The sequence below is a fragment of the Sebastes fasciatus genome, chromosome 3, assembly GCF_043250625.1.
Source record: "Sebastes fasciatus isolate fSebFas1 chromosome 3, fSebFas1.pri, whole genome shotgun sequence".
NCBI classification, from domain to species: domain Eukaryota; kingdom Metazoa; phylum Chordata; class Actinopteri; order Perciformes; family Sebastidae; genus Sebastes; species Sebastes fasciatus.
This window is the reverse complement of record NC_133797.1, coordinates 10,987,969-11,006,158: the sequence shown is the minus strand read 5'-3', so window position 1 is coordinate 11,006,158 and position 18,190 is coordinate 10,987,969. Positions and strand designations below refer to the sequence as shown.

Genomic DNA, 18,190 nt, shown 5'->3' with positions numbered 1-18,190 from the left:
TCCATAGTTAATCGGGATTAATCGCAAATTAATCACACATTTTTTGTCTGTTCAAAATGTACCTTAAAGGTAGATTTGTCAAGTATTTAATACTTGTTATCAACATGGGAGTGGGCAAATAGAAACCCTCACCTGTACTTCATTTAGCATAGAAAATATGCCCAAATCATAACATGGCAAACTGCCGCCAAACAGGCAACAACAGCTGTCAGTGTGTCAGTGTGCTGACTTGACTATGACTTGCCCCAAACTGCATGTGATTATCATAAAGTGGGCATGTCTGTAAAGGGGAGACTCGTGGGTACCCATAGAACCCATTTTCATTCACATATCTTGAGGATATTTAGCCTCCTTCTTGCTGGTATGCTAGTATGACATCGGACCAATGGATTCATTAGGTCTTTTAGTTTCTTAGGATACCAGTATCTTCATTCTAGCTTTAAAACTGAGCCCGCTATAACCTAAAAATCACAAGTTGCATTAATGCGTTAAAGAAATTAGCTGGCGCTAAAAAATGTTTGCGTTAACACGTTGTTATCGCGTTAACTTTGACAGCCCTAGTTTTAATCTTTGGAATCTTAATATTTAATCCAGACTTGTTTTTAACAGACAAACTTGCTTTTGAGTCTTGAGGGACGATGAAGAAGTATATCCAAGAACTGTAAAGCTTCAGGACGGTCTTAGTATAAATGCTTCAATAAGCCTTTGCACAAAAGTCTAAAAACTAAATCTGCACATCTATGAACCCCTTTTGAGCCTTTATTGTATAACACTGTGGCTGGCAGGGAGTTGTTATTGTTGATGTATTAGTGGGATTTCCCATGAAGTAGTGACTAATGATGCAGGATGTCTACACTGAGTGCTGTAGAAGGAACAATTCACATGTTAGAGTGGAAGTGGCGCATAACTACAGCAAATCCAGATAACTCGCCTAAGCTTTGAGACGTTCTTCCTGCAGTCTTGGCTGAGATCCCATTCTTCCGAAATTGTGCCTCGGTCTTTGATGTCCAGGAGATTAAAAAAAAAAGTGAATTTCCCGCAGGGAGTTTGCTGTCCCCTGAAATGTTTCACTGCAGCAGATGACTGATGTGCTCCTCTGTGTTCCCAGTGTATTTGTGTTTGCCAGACAGGTGTAAAGACATTGACACTCCCATGTAATCAGACTTGGTTTGATTTGATTTTTACATACTGACCTAATCAGTGTCACAGAAATATTTTTCATATTTTGCAGTGTCTCTTCTCTCGGAGACTCTGGCACAAGACTGAGTGTAGTTTTTGGAAGTTTTACAAAAGCTCACGACTCTGGCCACCCCTCTCTCTCTCTCTCTCTCTCTCTCTCTCTCTCTCTCCATCTGCCTTAATTAGGAAGCGCAGAGAGGGAACAGACTGCATTTTGTGTGTATGTAAGGAATGGAACCAGTGGACCATCAGCCAAACTTCAGTCCAGGCGGAGAAACAGCACCCGTGCTAGTTTACAATTCAGGGCGGGCTGCGCACTGTAACACGCAGTGATAAATCACAGTACGAAAACAATGACGCTGCACATGAATGATGCTCTTCGCTCTATGTAGATGAGGAGTTGTTGGCGAATGCTCTGCGTTGTGTCTTTTTCCCCACATCAGATCGATCACGTTTGCAGTAAAGCTTTCAGGCGTCATTTACGAAGAAGTTTCATGTCGCAAACTGACAGCAAAGTTATCTTTTCTCTCAGCTGTACTGCCTGTACTCCCCCAGGAGTGCTTTGTATCGAAGGATACAGTTACAAAATAGCCTTACATGGACTCACTGTATTCTCCCAAGAGTATTTTTGGAGACGGTATAATGACTCATTGCTCAGCACATTCAGAGTTGATTTTCATGCTTAAAAATCAAAGTATTTGTGGGAGTTACATGTTTCTTTAGGCACGGGGTAGCCGTTGCAAATCACACAGCCTCCTCTAAGCCTTGAACCGAATCCCAGCTGGTGTCTTAAGTTTAACGCTAGATTGATCTTTATTCCTGGAGAGAGGCTTGTGGTTTCACATGTGGTATGTTCAGTAGTGGCCAAACATAAGGGAAGAAGAAAATAAAGTCCACGTGCTTGTAATAGAAAATTACATATTTGTACTTTGGTTATTGTAGATTCCTTTGGTTTACCACATGATTTTTATGCCTTTATAAGTGATCTGGTCACTCACTGTATATTTGTGAATGAGTTGTCATAAAACATGTATAACACTATACACTTTCTTTGTCTCCACAGATCGTGAGGACCAGTCCATTCTCTGCACGTAAGTACAAATCTGTCACCTCCAAACTCACCTTTGTCGGCTTTTTCTTAACCGTTTTCCTAGACGTCACATTAATGCTAGAAGAAAGGCTGCATGTGTGTCTGTGTGTATGTGTTGAAGAACAGTTACATAATGATTGTGTAAACACACAGTTAAACAATTGAGATGCCTATCTGGTCTCTCAGCACATCAACCAGCAAGAAATCATTCATTATATAATGTGTTAGTTTTTTAGATAATGTTGCAGTGAACTGTGTTGTATTCAAGTGGAGCCAAACTTAATGCGTCCCAGAGGGCTGTGGCCTTGTACTCTTCTCAGACCGTCAGTCAGGAAGTATGCCCTCCGTACTGATGGGAGAACCAGATTAGCTCTGCAAATGTTTGGGCTCCATTTTGTTTGTTTATTTGTTTCAAACCAATTATTGAGAACTTTGACATCCATCGGACATCCAGGGACAAACAGCTTAATCTTTGGACTGGCCTGAACTTTACTTTAATTCATAGAAAACGAAGTTAACTAACCAATTCATTTGTGTTTCCTTTCCCATTTTAGTGGCCTAATAGGCTTTGCATTTTGTATAAATGCGTATTTGTGCCCAGGTCATGATTCGTGACTCAAATTTTGTGGATTCCCTACTACTTTTTCTAGGAACTGTTGCCACTTAGGTTGCTCTTTACAAACTTTCCACTCTCACATACTGTACATCACAATCGCTTGTGTTTTATGTTCATATCTGTCCACTTCCACAAAAAAGGTACTGCATGCTTACATCATCAGACTGTTAACTTTGGAGAGGGAGGACTTTTATGCACTGAATCAAACAAGTAGAGATGATGCACCCTAAATGGACCTACAGTGTATTGTGTTCTTGAGTCAACTACAGTCATTTGAATTGACTGATTAGTATCAAGGAGCTGAACAGGTTAGCATACAGATTGCAGTATTTCTCATATTAGTTTTAAGTGAACAGTAGCTCCTTTGCTGCTCAGCATCCAGTGGTCCCAGTAAAGGATATGAAAGGAGGGGCTCTTCTCCCTCAAGGCTCTTTCCACTCTAAATTTACAGATGCCAGGATGCTGCAAATTCTTTCATCTCATCAGACCATTTCCTCAACTATCACGCTTTCTTTATCAGAGGGGAAACTTTGGAAAAGTTTGGCAGTTATCCCTGTCTATGTGCGGGAAGATAATTATTTACAGTTCTAGTGAACATGAAGATGTTGGATGCTAACGTGAGAAACACAAACACTATTTGAAAAAGGTTTAAAGCGATAAACTGAAAGTGATACAATAGAGCTGAAATACAAACTCTGCCTTCTCTGTGGAACATAAGTCAGATCCACAGAGTCACTTTAAGATTTCAGTTTGAGCTACAGCTGGTCTCAGCCTCAGCAGGAGCCATATATGGGAGAAATGTTTCTGGTGCGATACGAGGAATGTCATGTATGACATTCTCCTTCTGCATGTGTGTTTACACGTGTTTAATTGCACTGTATGTTCTTCTTTGGTATTGTTTTTACAGCAATACATCATGTAGGCCTTGCCCCTTTATAGCATGAAGCTTATAAGTATCTGTTAGTATGCATTCATGGGAGACTTGTGTAACTATAGTTTTGGGGATTTCCTGTTTTAACTTCGCTTTTAAGGATGACTTGCTTCTGTATATTAATTCAACACTTTTTCACATCAAACCAGATCAAGACAATCAGAAATGCATGGTGGTCAAGCTGGCGCCACGCTGTTATAATGTCCTGTCACCATGGTACATTACCAGCGGGAAATTAAGACAAAACAATACACTTACAAACTTTTATAACAACTTCCTCCTACAGAATAAATTATCCGATAAGACTTCCGAGAAGCTGTACTTCAAAATTGAAGTAATACCTCCTTAAGACTGTCAGCAAAAATGTGAACATGTAGCATACGGTACGTCACAGAGCTGTTCTTTTACAGGGTATTCGACAGTGTGTATTGTGGTAATTCTAGCAGTGATTATATTCCTCAAATTCCTCCACACAGTAGCAAGAATTTGTCATGGGAAATAGCTGGGAGCCTGCTGCTAAATCCATTCTTGAGATGTTGACATTTCATCTCAGCAGGGTCAGCAGTTTCCTTGGTCTAATTCGTTACGTGTGTGTGTGTGTGAAAGACTGGACTGACGGAATAGACATAGTGGCCGCAAAGTGGCAGGATGTTGCTGAAGAGTGCAGATTCACAGCCTTTTCTGACCCTGCTGAGGGCTTGAATGCATCACATGTATGAATGAGGGGCTCCCCTTAATTTAGTGACACTGTAAGGATTTCCTTTGCACAGATGACTGAGAGGATACCTCTTTGTGTTGTCTACAACTGTTCTCAACCGTGTGTGTAACCCTTTAAAAGAGCAGTGTGTAGGATCTGGCGGCATCTGGCGGTGAGGTTGCAGCCAACTCAAGCCCCTCCCATGTGCCAAGTGTGTAGAAGAGCTACGGTGGCCGATGCGAAAATGCGAATGGCCCTCTCTGAAGAGCCAGTTGTTGTAAGAGTAGCCTTGGTCATTTGGAGCAGAGGTGGGAAGTGAGTGGTTAAGCAAGAGAGAGAGAGAAAGCGGCGGCGACGGAAGCAAATAAGACCAAAAAAAAACAAAAAAAGATTTTCGTTTTTCTGTTGTTGGTTTTTTTTTCCTTCATTTTTTTCTTAAAGTCTTAAAATATTCAATGTTGAAAGCCAAATGTTCGCAAAATCATAATAAAACACAATAACATATCTGAATATTAGCAATATGGTACCTCTGGTGAAATATGATGTAATCCATTCAAACCAGTCAAATAATCTTATGATCGTCAGTGAAAGCTGTACTGATGGTAAGCAGGACGTGCAGGAAGAGACAGTTTGATAGACCATATGGAAGAAAAACATCCATCACAATTTATTCTGCGCTAACAGCTGCCTACAGTAGGAGCCTGGATGTCGTATGTCCTTACCAAAGCTGAACAGGACAGAGTAGTTAGATTCCTCTGAGGGCTGCCAAGCCCTAACACAGGGAGCATCCCATGCCTTTTATGGACCCATGTCTGAGGATGTGTCTGTGTGTTGGACTGCTGGCTGGTGGCTCTGGTATCATTCAACTTTGTCTTTCTAAGTATCCGGGATCATTTTCTGGAAAGAATGTGTTCTTTCTTGCTTCTGTTTGAAAAGGTTTGAGTTATAAAATGATAGCACTGATAGCATCTATAACTTTTAGGTTTTCAATTAGTTTGAGGGTATCTATCATATAGCTCCTAATAATTTAGTAAATGTCATAAGAGGTTTCTTCAGCTATACACACACAGAGATTTTGTTGCCTTGAAGTGTCAGGCCATTAGTTTTGTGCTGCTTACGGGCAGCCATTTATTTCAAGGAATAAATCACCTCTTTGTGAGATACACTTATTCGCTTGCTTGCAGAGAGTTAGATGAGAAGAGCAGCCTGTTAGCTTAGCTTAGCATGAAGACTGGAAACCTAGCCTGGCTCTAGCCTAATGGTTAAAGGGGGACTACGCCCATTTTCAAAATTCATACATGTTATTCCTATGGTCTAAGACAGTCGAAAAAATATTAGTAAACATGAACATCTCTCTCCTAAATTAAAAAACTAGAGCATTAAAACTCAAACTTGTGATGTCATACAGTAAAAGTGTGGAGCTGCTCCATAGACAATGAATAGGGAGAGATGTAGATGACACTGAGCGCAGCCAGGGGAATGTTTTGACTATATGGGAACATTTTCTGTTTTACAATTGACAACACTAGAAGAGAATAAAGCTCATTTTGGTATAAAAAAGAAAACAAACATTCTGTCGGTCCATAAAATCCGTCTCCCGTTCATTGTCTATGGAGCAGCTCCAGACTTTATACCCGATGACATCACAAGTTTGAGTTTTAGCACTCTAGTTTTTGGATTTGGGAGAGAGTTGTTCATATTAACTAATATTTTTTGGACTGTCTTAAACCATAGGAATAACATGTATGTTTGTTGCACGTCACCCTCTCCCTCAACTCGTTTCCTGTCTATCTCCACACTGTTTGCTATCAAATCAGAAATACCAAGAAAAAATCCTCTTTAAAAATACAGCCAGGCTTGCTGTTTTTCACTTTGTTTCGAACTATTCCTTTTAAGTGGAGAGGGTTAATTTTAAAATACATTTTAAAAGATCCCACTAAATAGGTATGGATTATGAACGTGATAGTTGGTATAAAAAAAAAAAAGGATCTGGGCATCAGTGTGTAGCAGGCAGACTGAACAATAACATTATGCTTTGAGTCAGACATAGGACAGACATTTCCATTCAATTAAACTGGGTTATTGGACTGTGAACAGAGTACATGTCAGTGCAGCTTATCTTCTTGGTCTCTCTCATTCCCTTTCACTATCTCCTCTCCCCTCTGCATCTTTTAATCCCCTTCTCGCTTTTTCCTCTCTAGTGGAGAGTCTGGTGCTGGGAAGACGGAGAACACCAAGAAGGTCATCCAGTATCTGGCTGTTGTGGCCTCCTCACATAAAGGCAAGAAGGACAGCAGTGTTGTAAGTATCTGCGTGAAGAGATCATGTTGTAATCAAAAGTCAGGATCTGCCAGCCAGTTCCCTCACTCCTCAACATATGTAGGAAACTGCCCAGTTTAATCCTGTGTATCGCCATTTCCTCCAAATAGCAACAATCAGGAAACCAGTTTGCCTACGTGAGTAAAGGGGAATGCCTGGCGTGTGTTTTTGTGTGTAGTGTTGGTGTGTGTTCCTTCCTTAGGTTAGAAAAGTGCATGAGGGAAGTGTCACTGAGTTACCAAAAAAATTCTGTTTTCTGTTTGTAATGATTTTTCCTACACCAAGGGTCAAGATCCCAGATCTTACTGTCTTACTGAGTATGACGGTGTTTACCCTAACATTCGTCATGTCTGTATCTTACCCAACAACAGCTGACTTAGACTGCATGACCATCATCATAGTACTGACTCGCAGTCACTTTTCAAACCCGCCGAATGTTCACTGAAGGACGTGTAGTGTTTCATACTCCTGAACTGGTTTATCATGTTGAGTTTTGTGTCGTCCATCCTCTTATGAACACCCTTTCACTGCCGGCGGAGATGAGATTGGAGCCTCCCTGGCAGTGACAGGGTCTCTCACAGATCAACGAGCACAGTGTGAGCATGCCCAATGTCCTGTCCTGATCTATTCAACACCGACTTCCCCACCCTTCCTCTCCGTTCCCTCCCCTCCTCCTCGTCCTCTCACTTGCCATTTGCCCTGCGGTGCGCCGTTGGCTGTTTTTGAACAGCACTTCAGTCAGGATGAGATGGCGTCGGAGGCTCCTGACGAGATGGTTTGTAGTGTTGCTCTGGCGTTGGTGTAGGTATCGGAAGGATTCATTTGTGGGTCAAAGCGATGCTTCCCTTTGCTATTGACCCCACTCACCCTCAGGGTTTCTTCCCCAGGGGAAACGCTGTATGCTGTCCTCCGTAGGACTTCGAGGCTCCCACGGACCTCGCCTGAACAGAAATAGCATTTGTTCTCTTTTCTCTGCTCTGACTTTCCATTATTTTGACTCAGCCAGCTGCTCATTAGCTATCTGCTTGAGCGTATTATTTAAACAGTGTCCAAAGAACAATCCTTCCCATCAGCTCTCTTTCGCTTTCTTGCCATTTTGCTGTGCTCTATTTCTCTTTTCTCTGCTTTCTTTCCCCCAGTGACTTAAATGAACAAGACCTTCCTCTCTTCTCTGCCAACTCTGAACTGCACCTCTTCAGCTGGTCTGTATCTTTCCTGTTTTACCTTAAACATTTAAAAATAAAGATTGACTTTTAATTACTTTAATAGACGTTTTTGAGAAAGTACTGCCTTGTTTTTTTTACTTCACCATCCCGAGAAAGAACTCAAAGTAAAGCTCAGTGAAGTTAGAAAATGTCTGAACATGTCCATCATTAATCTTTGTCTCATCGATACCAGTTTTTATCACACAACACAAGTGGTGCCTCTCTCCTCTTTGTGGCTTTAGCTCTTTTACAGGGTAGCTGAGAGGGGTGTTTTTAAGCAGGAGTATTTAAGGTAGAGATCTACAGCACCTGATCTTGATGCTAGACTGACACAGAACCCTTTGATCAGGTGGATTAGCTCGATGCAGAGTGACGGGGTGTCCACCTCATTTACCGACCGCCACCAGTCCGCAGGCTCTGCAGTCACGCTGGAAGCAAATCGCATCTCCAGAAGGCCGTTTGTGAATCAGAATCATTTTAATTTTCCGTCACAATGAATGCAAATACTTTGACAGGATTCATCAAAGGTTTTGTAATTATTCGGATGCTTCGTCTGACCCAACATAACCTCACTCTTCCATCTCACTCTCTGTTTCCACACCAGCAACAGCAGCTTCTCTTCATTTTAACACTTTCTCTGAAAACTGATGGAGAGTTCTTTAGGCCACGTGTCTGTATTACGTAATATACTGAAGAAAGTCAAGGAAGATTAGTAAGGAATAATATTGTCACATTACAGCTACTTATAGATTTAGGAATTATATTGATCACTGAGGGGTTAATCCAGCCAATTAACTCTTCATCTTGTCGTTCACACATCAGTGATAATACTCTGATTTCCCAACCCATATCCACCCTGAACCACTTCATCCCCACCGGTCACCACCCACTGCACCCCACCTCCAGCAACCAATCAGTGTGTAATTGTGATGTTTCCTTATACCACTGTTGTCACTAGGGGGAGCTGGAGAAGCAGCTCTTGCAGGCCAACCCCATCCTGGAGGCTTTCGGAAACGCCAAGACCATCAAAAATGACAACTCCTCCCGATTTGTGAGTTTGACATTTTCAGAAGTAGAAGTAGTTTTTGTTTCTGTGATGTGATGTGATTCTTTAGGGCAGGTTTTGATATTCACAGCATTCCACCCTGTAACATCTTGTTTCCTGATCTCTCTCACAGGGTAAATTCATCCGCATCAACTTTGATGTGACCGGCTACATTGTTGGCGCCAACATTGAGACTTGTATCCTGTCTGTGTGGGTTTTTCTCGCTCTGGGAAAACGGCTTTTGTTGGGACCAGTGCTTGAAGTGGAAAAAAAATTGGCTGTACTCTGTTATTCACATGTTGGCGTGTGTATCAGCCAGTATTTTAGGCATGTTATACTGTGTCAGTTATAATCAGTTGTGGTTTTATTGCTATTATTATACGTGGGCTATGCATCTTCTATAGCAGGCCTATAATACTCCAGTAATATTCACACTGGAACATTATAGGGTTGAGGTGGTGTGTTTAGTGTTAATAGTTAAAGTTCTTTTCTGTGTTATTTGTAGCCTATAGAAGCGTATCATTCAGCTTTTAGGAGCAGTGTCCAGGTCAGGATGCTCCTACATATGTATCAGGATAAAGAGACAAATTCTGAATTTCAACAGTGAATAAAAGATACCAGGTGATATTGAGTTTGGGGGTCATCCCCCAAGAAAATTTGAAGGTTTTTATTAAAAACTATGCAATTTTACATAAATTTGGACCATTATTATTACTAGTTAAAGGATTATTTTATTTTTTACACATACTACAGCCTTCGTATGAACATTTAATTCTTCTAAATGTTTGCCCTAAAAGAGCAGATTTAGAAAACCTTTAAATAATGTTTCATTAATTATATTTGTTATAACAGTTCACTAATTATTTTACAAAAAGGACGTGAACATTGTATTGAGAATTTACAGCACTCTTGTGTGTCGGCTCGTCCTCGATGCTCCCCACATAGTTTTTATGTTCATACGGCTTATGAGGTGCGGTGAAAAAGTAAAATGAAGAAGTGCCGGTACTGCATGGGTGAGTACCAGCCCTCTTCGAGCACTGGTTAGGACAACAAAAAGGCACATTTGTCAGGGAAATTCAAAGGCCTTAAAGAAGAAGGATATCTCATACTGTATGTATTATCAGTATTTCAGTATCACTTCTAATCCAAGATGTGATTTTCTTTTGTTTCTAAACATTTTCTGTAGTTGTAGTTAATGAATCTTTACTTGACTTTTACAATCCTTCACTATCTAGGATCCCGTGTGTTAAATGTAATTCAAAGTTGTATTACATACCACATGTGCATGTAAAATGTACGCTGCCAGTGCTGCCAATTTCATGTGACACCTGTAGATTATTACTCTTATTCATGTGTCTTTTCTATCTTATTCACATAATAGAAGTCACAGAGAGGTAAGCTAATTAGACATAAAATGGCATTGAACTCAGATCTTCACATGGAGGCTGAACACAGGTTTATTTGCTGAACCCTCCTCTGTGCGCATATGTATTCTTTAACAGCTGAACCTCTCAGACCTGCTGGAGAAGTCTCGCTGTATCAGACAAGCAAGGACAGAAAGAGCTTTTCACATCTTCTACTACATGATTGCCGGTGTCCAGGAAAAACTGCGGGGTGAGTTAGAACATACTGCTTAATATTATATCCTGCTGAAGTTACTGCAAGTTAATTGACCATATGTTGTACATCATAACTGTCAAAATCACAGAAAGTTGTTCACAAACTGTTTCACGTTGTGTGTTACATTTTCAGAGGAGCTTCTTCTGGAGCCCTTCAGCAATTACCGCTTCCTGAGTGCCGGTCACGTTCAGCTCCCCGGCCAGACGGACGATGAGATGTATGAAGAGACCATGGAGGCCATGAAGATCATGGGACTCACCGACGAGGACAGAACCGGTATTAGCGACAACTCTGATCTTAACTCTACTTGGCTAGAGCACAATAGGCTGCTTGGAGGTGCCACTGCTGTTTCTCTTTGATGCTAACTGTCATGTCCTCGTGTTTCAGATATCCTGAAGGTGTGCTCCACAGTCATGCAGCTGGGAAACATTGAGTTCAAGAAAGAGAGGAACCAGGAGCAGGCCACTATGCCAGACAACACCGGTTAGACGCCACAACTTCTCACTATTAGAAACTTGTTACGACAAACTACAATATAAAATTCACTTCAACTCATTTTTATCTACAACAGTGTGGAACAAAATATACACGTACAAAAAGGCATTCTTGTGTTAAGTGTACCTACATATTTCTTCTCTCTCTAGCGGCCCAGAAGGTGTGTCACCTGCAGGGCATCAATGTGACAGACTTTACCCGAGCCATCCTCACCCCTCGAATCAAAGTGGGCAGAGAGGTGGTGCAGAAGGCACAGACCAAAGAGCAGGTACTACAGGGAATGCATCGTGTGAAACCATAAGAGCAATAAAACAATTACTGCATTTAACGAACACATCCAAACCTGTTATCTGTGTGTGCATTTATTAGGCTGACTTTGCTATTGAAGCCCTGGCTAAAGCTGTGTTTGAGCGACTGTTCCGCTGGCTCCTGGCCCGTGTCAACAAGGCCCTGGACAAGACCAAACGCCAGGGAGCCTCCTTCCTGGGAATCCTCGACATCGCCGGCTTTGAGATCTTTGAGGTACGGACACGTTGATGAGTCAGAAATCAATAATCTGTTGTGTAGCTTATTAAACACAAAAGACACACAACCATTTTCCTGTGTATCTTCAGTTCTTTTTTTTGGGGCTTGTTGCAGGACAACTCCTTTGAGCAGCTGTGCATCAACTACACCAATGAGAAGCTGCAGCAGCTCTTCAACCACACCATGTTCATCCTGGAGCAGGAGGAGTACCAGAGGGAGGGCATCGAGTGGAACTTCATCGATTTCGGCCTCGACCTGCAGCCCTGCATTGAGCTCATCGAGAGGCCGGTGAGTGGCCTTGAGACAATAAAAGAACAATGTCATTTTAAATGCACTTCATTCATAGGTCAAGCCAAGTACGTTCTCCTACCTAGCACAGATATTTTGTGATTTAGTAGGATGTGTCTTAATTTATTAATTTTCGTCAAACTTAGTAATTACTACATTATCTGCAGAACAACCCTCCAGGTGTTCTGGCCCTGCTGGATGAAGAGTGCTGGTTCCCCAAAGCCACAGATGTCTCCTTTGTGGAGAAACTCATGAACACACAAGGGAACCATGTGAAATTCGCCAAACCTAAACAGCTCAAGGACAAGACAGAGTTTTCTCTTTTACATTATGCTGGAAAGGTGAGTATGTGGCGATGTGTATAATATGAGAAACACGTGATATAGTGTCCCCTGTATACTCTCATATTGACTTATAATTTGGGCAACATGACTGAAGACAATATTGCTGTGATGATTGCTGACATGTTGTAAAAAAAAAAATTTCAATGAAGCTCGACTAACATTGATGTTGTTTTGTTTGTAGGTGGACTATAACGCCACAGCCTGGTTGACAAAGAACATGGACCCTCTAAATGACAACGTCACGTCACTGCTCAACAGCTCCTCCAGCCAGTTTGTGCAAGACCTGTGGAAAGATGGTGAGATGTCTGGCTCTACTGGAATAGATTGATAAATTACAGATTTCTGTAATTTCTGTAAAGTTTGAATTTTGGATAATTAACACTCCAGTTGTACGTAATGGTGAAATACACTGCTTTTGTTAAGGGGCTACTAAACTAGTGGACCCAGATGCAGAAGCAGAAAAGAGTCAGGTACAGGCTAAATGTTTTTTTTTAACATAGCAAGAAATAATGGGGCTTGTAGCAGAGAGCCGAGGTTTGAGCAGAGAGTCCGTGGGAGCTGGTCCGGAATTATATAGGGGGACCGAGTGAGCTTGGGATCGGGAGCGGAGCAGGGCCTGGAGTCAGGAATGGCAGGACTGTGAGGGAAACGAAGACCAGGATGAGTCACGGGGGACAAACAACAAGAACTAGTAGCCTAGCAGAGTAGCAATACTAGTAAGCGGGGGCTAGGATGTAGTAAACACTAACTGGCTGCTGAGTTTACCATCTGGCAGCGTGGAGATGGCGGAACAGGGTATATGAAGAGGCTTGATTATGGTGATGAGATGCAGCTGATAGCTCTGCCCTGACTCCAGCACACCTGCAGGCAATCACACACTTACACCCATAGAGAGAGAGAGAGAGAGAGAGAGAGAGAGACAGAGCAGGTTATTGTGGTATTGTAGATGGTGTCCCAGTGGTAACAGCTATAGCAAGTAAACATTACAGTCGGTGTTCAAATGATGTGTACATATCATTTTGGAGTTAAAGCCTCCATCTTTATGATTTGAAAATGTCTGACTCTAGTCAAACAGTGGTAGACAGCAATGCAAACCACCACCCTGCTACAGATCTGACATGGAAATGAACGGACTAGAGGCAAGACAAACACTGCACCGATTTCCATCTGGACTGTCACATTTTCCTACAAACAAAAACAATGTGCCATCAGATTCATTTGAAACATTTGCACGGAAATTGTACACGTAGGGAGATCGAGCACACTTGAACCACTTCAAGTTGAGTGAACACACTGTTTTTCCATTAACGCAATGATGTGTTGTCTATTTCAGCGGACAGAGTGGTGGGTCTTGACACATTAGCCAAGATGTCAGACAGCTCCATGCCGAGTGGGTCAAAGACCAAGAAGGGAATGTTCCGCACGGTCGGACAGCTCTACAAGGAGTCCCTGGCCAAACTTATGACCACACTGCACAACACGCAGCCCAACTTCGTCAGATGCATCATCCCCAACCACGAGAAGAGGGTAAAGAAAAATTAAGTGTCATTAACACTACTGTAGTAACTTATGGCAAAGAATGCAGTTTATTTAACACAGTGCGTATCTTAGGTCAGGGGTTCTCAAACTTTTTGGGGCCAGGTACACCAAGGACCCCCGTCATAATCATAACACCGATTAAGCATATGCTATTTGTGATCTAAAAGTTTTTAAACTAAATACGTCATACTTGTTTGATAGTGATAAACAGAAACACATTTAAATTTGAATCATGTTAACACCACTTTATTTTGCCATGATATTCCGGGTGCTTTGTTATCAGATGTCACTTTAGCTTGGCCGGCTTCATGGCTTCGTTCGCTAGCACCTGAAGACACATGACACATTTTGATCTCCCGTTGCTGTTCTCAGTACAGACAAACTCTGTATAATTGTCGTCAAATTTTCTCAATTTAGCAAGTTCGGGCTTAGTGTCACTTTACGATGTGGCCCAAAGCTAATGTGGGTGGTAGTAATGGACACAATATGCTTGTTTTATTGGCGCAAATTCTTACCCCATCTGTAGATATGTACTCTTTAATGATACAGCACAATATTATAATTTATAGCAAATTATTTTGCGGAAAATCCTGGCAGAGTGCCACAAACCCCTGGGGGTCCCCGGACCCCGCTTTGAGAATCATTGTCTTAGGTGATAAAATAACTTGTTTGCCCAGTTATATTGTTTAAGAGGGCCGCTGTCAATTGCCTCTGTATTAGACTGGTGATCTGTCCAGGGTGCACTTTCTGGCTCCCTGTAATCCTGAAAAAAACCAGTTCAGATATGGATGTATGTTTTAAATGAAATTCAAAAAAATCCTGCACTTTCTTCTGTTGCCCTATGACCCAATCAAACTGATAGTTGCGTTTCTTTTGTAGTGTCTATTCCTGAAACCGTTACATGAATTATATAACATGAAAACAAATATCCATAATGCAGTAACCATTCAGTATTGAGTGATATGTGTGTATTTCCTTCATAAAACCCAATGTAATAAGACTAACATCCTGTTCTCCTCAGGCCGGGAAGCTGGATGCGTATCTGGTCCTGGAGCAGCTGAGGTGTAACGGTGTCTTGGAGGGGATCAGAATCTGCCGACAAGGATTTCCCAACAGAATCGTCTTCCAGGAGTTCCGCCAGCGGTGAGTGGGATCTGAGGAGACTTACTAACTATATTAATATTTCTATAAACCTTTCTCGCCATACTCAGTGTCTCTGTGTCTCTTTCTTGTCTCGTAGTTATGAGATTCTGGCTGCTAGCGCTATCCCCAAAGGTTTCATGGATGGCAAACAAGCTTGCTGCCTCATGGTAAACACACAAGTTCCATTGAAATTTTTGTTCATTCAGAGGTTTTCATACCCTGCGTGAGCCTCCTTTTTCTCACCAATCTCCTCTCTGCGTAGATCAAGCACCTGGACTTGGACCCCAACCTGTACAGGATCGGACAGAGTAAGATCTTCTTCCGCACGGGAGTGCTGGCCCAGCTGGAGGAGGAGAGAGATCTGAAGATCACTGTGGTCATCATCGCTTTCCAGGCCCAGACTAGAGGCTTCCTAGCCAGAAAGTATGAATACATAAGCCTCCCCTCACACACTTCACCCTCTAATAAATTGTGCTATCTGTGTTGTGCTGGTCACAAGTTCAGTATGTCTAATAATATCTCATCTTTTAGACAGTATTTTCATAGTTGCCAACCTTGAAACTAGGGAGGATTATGAAATCAAATCGAAGGGTCTGAGGGTCCTCCCCCAATTTGAGTTTCAGAGACTTTGTTTCCTGCATTCTGGTGACTTTTTAAGAATGAAAATAGCTAAATAATAAGTTGCTACACAGCAACAGCATTTTTAATCTCAAATACTTTTCATTTTACTTTTAATTCTCAGGAAAGAATATGGAATAATTCGCCCCTCTGGCGTGAACTCTTGTGAATCTGTCATAAACTAATATTCTTCAGTTTTCATTCATTTTTTGCATATATGTATATTGGCCCTTTTTATTTAAACAGTAGAGAAATGGTTTCAGAGTGTTTTTGCTGTTGTTAACACTATAGATAAGTAACACTTTGCTTTATATTATACATATTGGTTTCACTGTACTGTCACTGTATTTTTAAAGGGCATTTGCCAAGAGGCAAGCGCAACTCACAGCCATGAAAGTGATCCAGAGGAACTGTGCTGCCTACCTCAAACTAAGGAACTGGCAGTGGTGGAGGCTCTTCACAAAGGTCAGCTAATAATTCTGCAAAGTAATGCAACAAATTCCCAGTACAACCCTGTCTTTGAGGCTTTTCTAATATTTGAATGTAGTGGTAGAATGAATTCTTCATGTTCTTCTGTAAATTACAAACTTGGCCTTACATGGCGTTTACCCTGATTTAAAAATGTGACGATGCCCATCCTCCTGAACCACAGGTCAAGCCTCTCCTGCAAGTGACCCGACAGGAGGAGGAGATGGGTATGAAGGACGAAGAGCTGCAGAGAGCCAAAGAAGTTGCTTCAAAGTTTGACGCTGAGCTGAAGGAGATCAGCCTGAAACACACATCGGTAAAGGATGAAATCTGCAACAATGACACAAACACATTTCTAACCGTTCTTTTGCTTTCACTCGAGGTCACGGCCATTTAAACTGTGTCAAAGTAACAATTCCACATCCCTTTTCAGTGTTTTATTTAATACATGACTGAAACCAAGCCAATAAGAATAAGCTCCTGTTAAGGAATCTACTGACAACGAAGATGAGTCCTATATTATCTGGTCTATCTGTTCCAGGTTTTGGAGGAGAGGAACGCACTGCAGGAGCAGCTTCAAGCAGAGACAGAGCTGTATGCCGAGGCTGAGGAGATGAGGGTTCGTCTGGCGTCTAAGAAGCAGGAGTTGGAGGAGATCCTCCATGAGATGGAGGCGAGATTGGATGAGGAGGAAGAACGTGCTCAGGCGCTGTTAGTGGATAAGAAGAAGATGCAACAGCAGATGCAGGTCTACAAATCCGTTCCTTGTTCATAACTTGTTGTTTCTTTTAGCCGTCATGCTCAGCTATGTATGCTCTGGTAATGCGAGGAAATAGCGCCAGAAGCTGAAGCTGCAGTATTCTTCTTGTAGGAATTGGAAGAACATTTAGAGGAGGAGGAAGATGCCCGTCAAAAGTTGCAGCTGGAGAAGGTTACCTCTGAGGGGAAGGTCAAAAAGCTGGAGGACGACATCTTGGTGATGGAGGACCAGAACAACAAGCTGCAGAAGGTAAGTACGGACAAACAGCGTTTATCAGAGACCCTTATATTGGTTAGTCATTTATTAAGAGATTAACTAAATCAAAAGGAGAAAAGTGGATTTCGGCAAATAGATTACCTACTTGGTGTTTTGTAGGAGAGGAAGCTGATGGAGGAGAGGATTGCAGACTTCAGTTCCAACCTGGCAGAGGAAGAGGAGAAGTCAAAGAACCTCACCAAGCTCAAAAATAAACACGAGTCCATGATCTCTGAACTAGAGGGTAACATCTGTTATGCATGAACACCCAAAAAAAACAATACTGGTGTCACAATTGGAGCTATACTCATAGTTTGGAAAACAAACATTTATGCTAATTGTTATCTCTCTGCTGTACTCATAGTCCGTTTGAAAAAGGAAGAGAAGGGTCGACAGGAGCTGGATAAGGCTAAGCGTAAGTTGGATGCAGAGTCGAATGACATGCAAGAGCAGATAGCTGACCTGCAGGCCCAGATCGCTGACCTCAAAGCCCAGCTTGCAAAGAAGGAGGAGGAGTTACAGAACGCCTTGGCCAGGTAAAGTCCTGAAAAGTGACAACATTAGAACCCATTTACAGCTTTAATCTTCAATACGCCTGAATCTACAAAGTCCAGTGACTCAATTACATCTGTGGCAGAGTAGCACCTCCTGTGTACCACGTCAAGTTTTAACTTCTTGGATGCTAGCTTCTGTCATTTCTATCATGCTAACAAGTATCCTGCATGGTGCATTCTTCTTCCTCCTCAGGTTAGAAGATGAGACGGGTCAGAAGAACAACGCTCTGAAGAAGATCAGAGAGCTGGAGGGACACATCTCCGACCTGCAGGAGGACCTCGACTCTGAGCGGGCGGCTAGGAACAAAGCAGAGAAGTTCAAACGAGACCTCGGGGAGGAGCTGGAGGCCCTCAAGTCTGAGCTAGAGGACACCTTGGACACTACTGCCACACAGCAGGAACTAAGGTTGGCCATACAATACTGACACAAACAAATATAATAATATAAAGGTATTACATATTAAGAATGTATGGGTAAGGTACAATTCATTTTAGAGAA

General features: G+C 42.0%; 1 protein-coding gene across 6 annotated transcripts in view; it reads left to right on the top strand.

The window, feature by feature from the left end:
* Positions 1 to 18,190, top strand: part of myh11a (myosin, heavy chain 11a, smooth muscle) — a 36,231-nt gene that overhangs the window by 8,894 nt on the left and 9,147 nt on the right. For 2 of the 6 annotated variants that reach the window (XM_074628891.1, XM_074628895.1), the window contains exons 4-27: positions 2,243 to 2,270; positions 6,715 to 6,814; positions 6,943 to 6,969; positions 8,996 to 9,088; positions 9,216 to 9,279; positions 10,598 to 10,696; positions 10,835 to 10,978; positions 11,090 to 11,185; positions 11,347 to 11,465; positions 11,567 to 11,719; positions 11,837 to 12,010; positions 12,178 to 12,351; positions 12,536 to 12,650; positions 13,688 to 13,881; positions 14,915 to 15,036; positions 15,134 to 15,203; positions 15,299 to 15,459; positions 16,011 to 16,119; positions 16,307 to 16,438; positions 16,664 to 16,870; positions 16,994 to 17,131; positions 17,258 to 17,381; positions 17,502 to 17,673; positions 17,885 to 18,097. In XM_074628891.1, coding sequence (XP_074484992.1) covers positions 2,243 to 2,270; positions 6,715 to 6,814; positions 6,943 to 6,969; positions 8,996 to 9,088; positions 9,216 to 9,279; positions 10,598 to 10,696; positions 10,835 to 10,978; positions 11,090 to 11,185; positions 11,347 to 11,465; positions 11,567 to 11,719; positions 11,837 to 12,010; positions 12,178 to 12,351; positions 12,536 to 12,650; positions 13,688 to 13,881; positions 14,915 to 15,036; positions 15,134 to 15,203; positions 15,299 to 15,459; positions 16,011 to 16,119; positions 16,307 to 16,438; positions 16,664 to 16,870; positions 16,994 to 17,131; positions 17,258 to 17,381; positions 17,502 to 17,673; positions 17,885 to 18,097 — 3,028 coding nt within the window. The remainder of the gene's footprint in view (positions 1 to 2,242; positions 2,271 to 6,714; positions 6,815 to 6,942; positions 6,970 to 8,995; positions 9,089 to 9,215; positions 9,280 to 10,597; positions 10,697 to 10,834; positions 10,979 to 11,089; positions 11,186 to 11,346; positions 11,466 to 11,566; positions 11,720 to 11,836; positions 12,011 to 12,177; positions 12,352 to 12,535; positions 12,651 to 13,687; positions 13,882 to 14,914; positions 15,037 to 15,133; positions 15,204 to 15,298; positions 15,460 to 16,010; positions 16,120 to 16,306; positions 16,439 to 16,663; positions 16,871 to 16,993; positions 17,132 to 17,257; positions 17,382 to 17,501; positions 17,674 to 17,884; positions 18,098 to 18,190) is intronic. The other 4 variants (XM_074628893.1, XM_074628896.1, XM_074628892.1 and 1 more) reach the window with 3 other exon arrangements.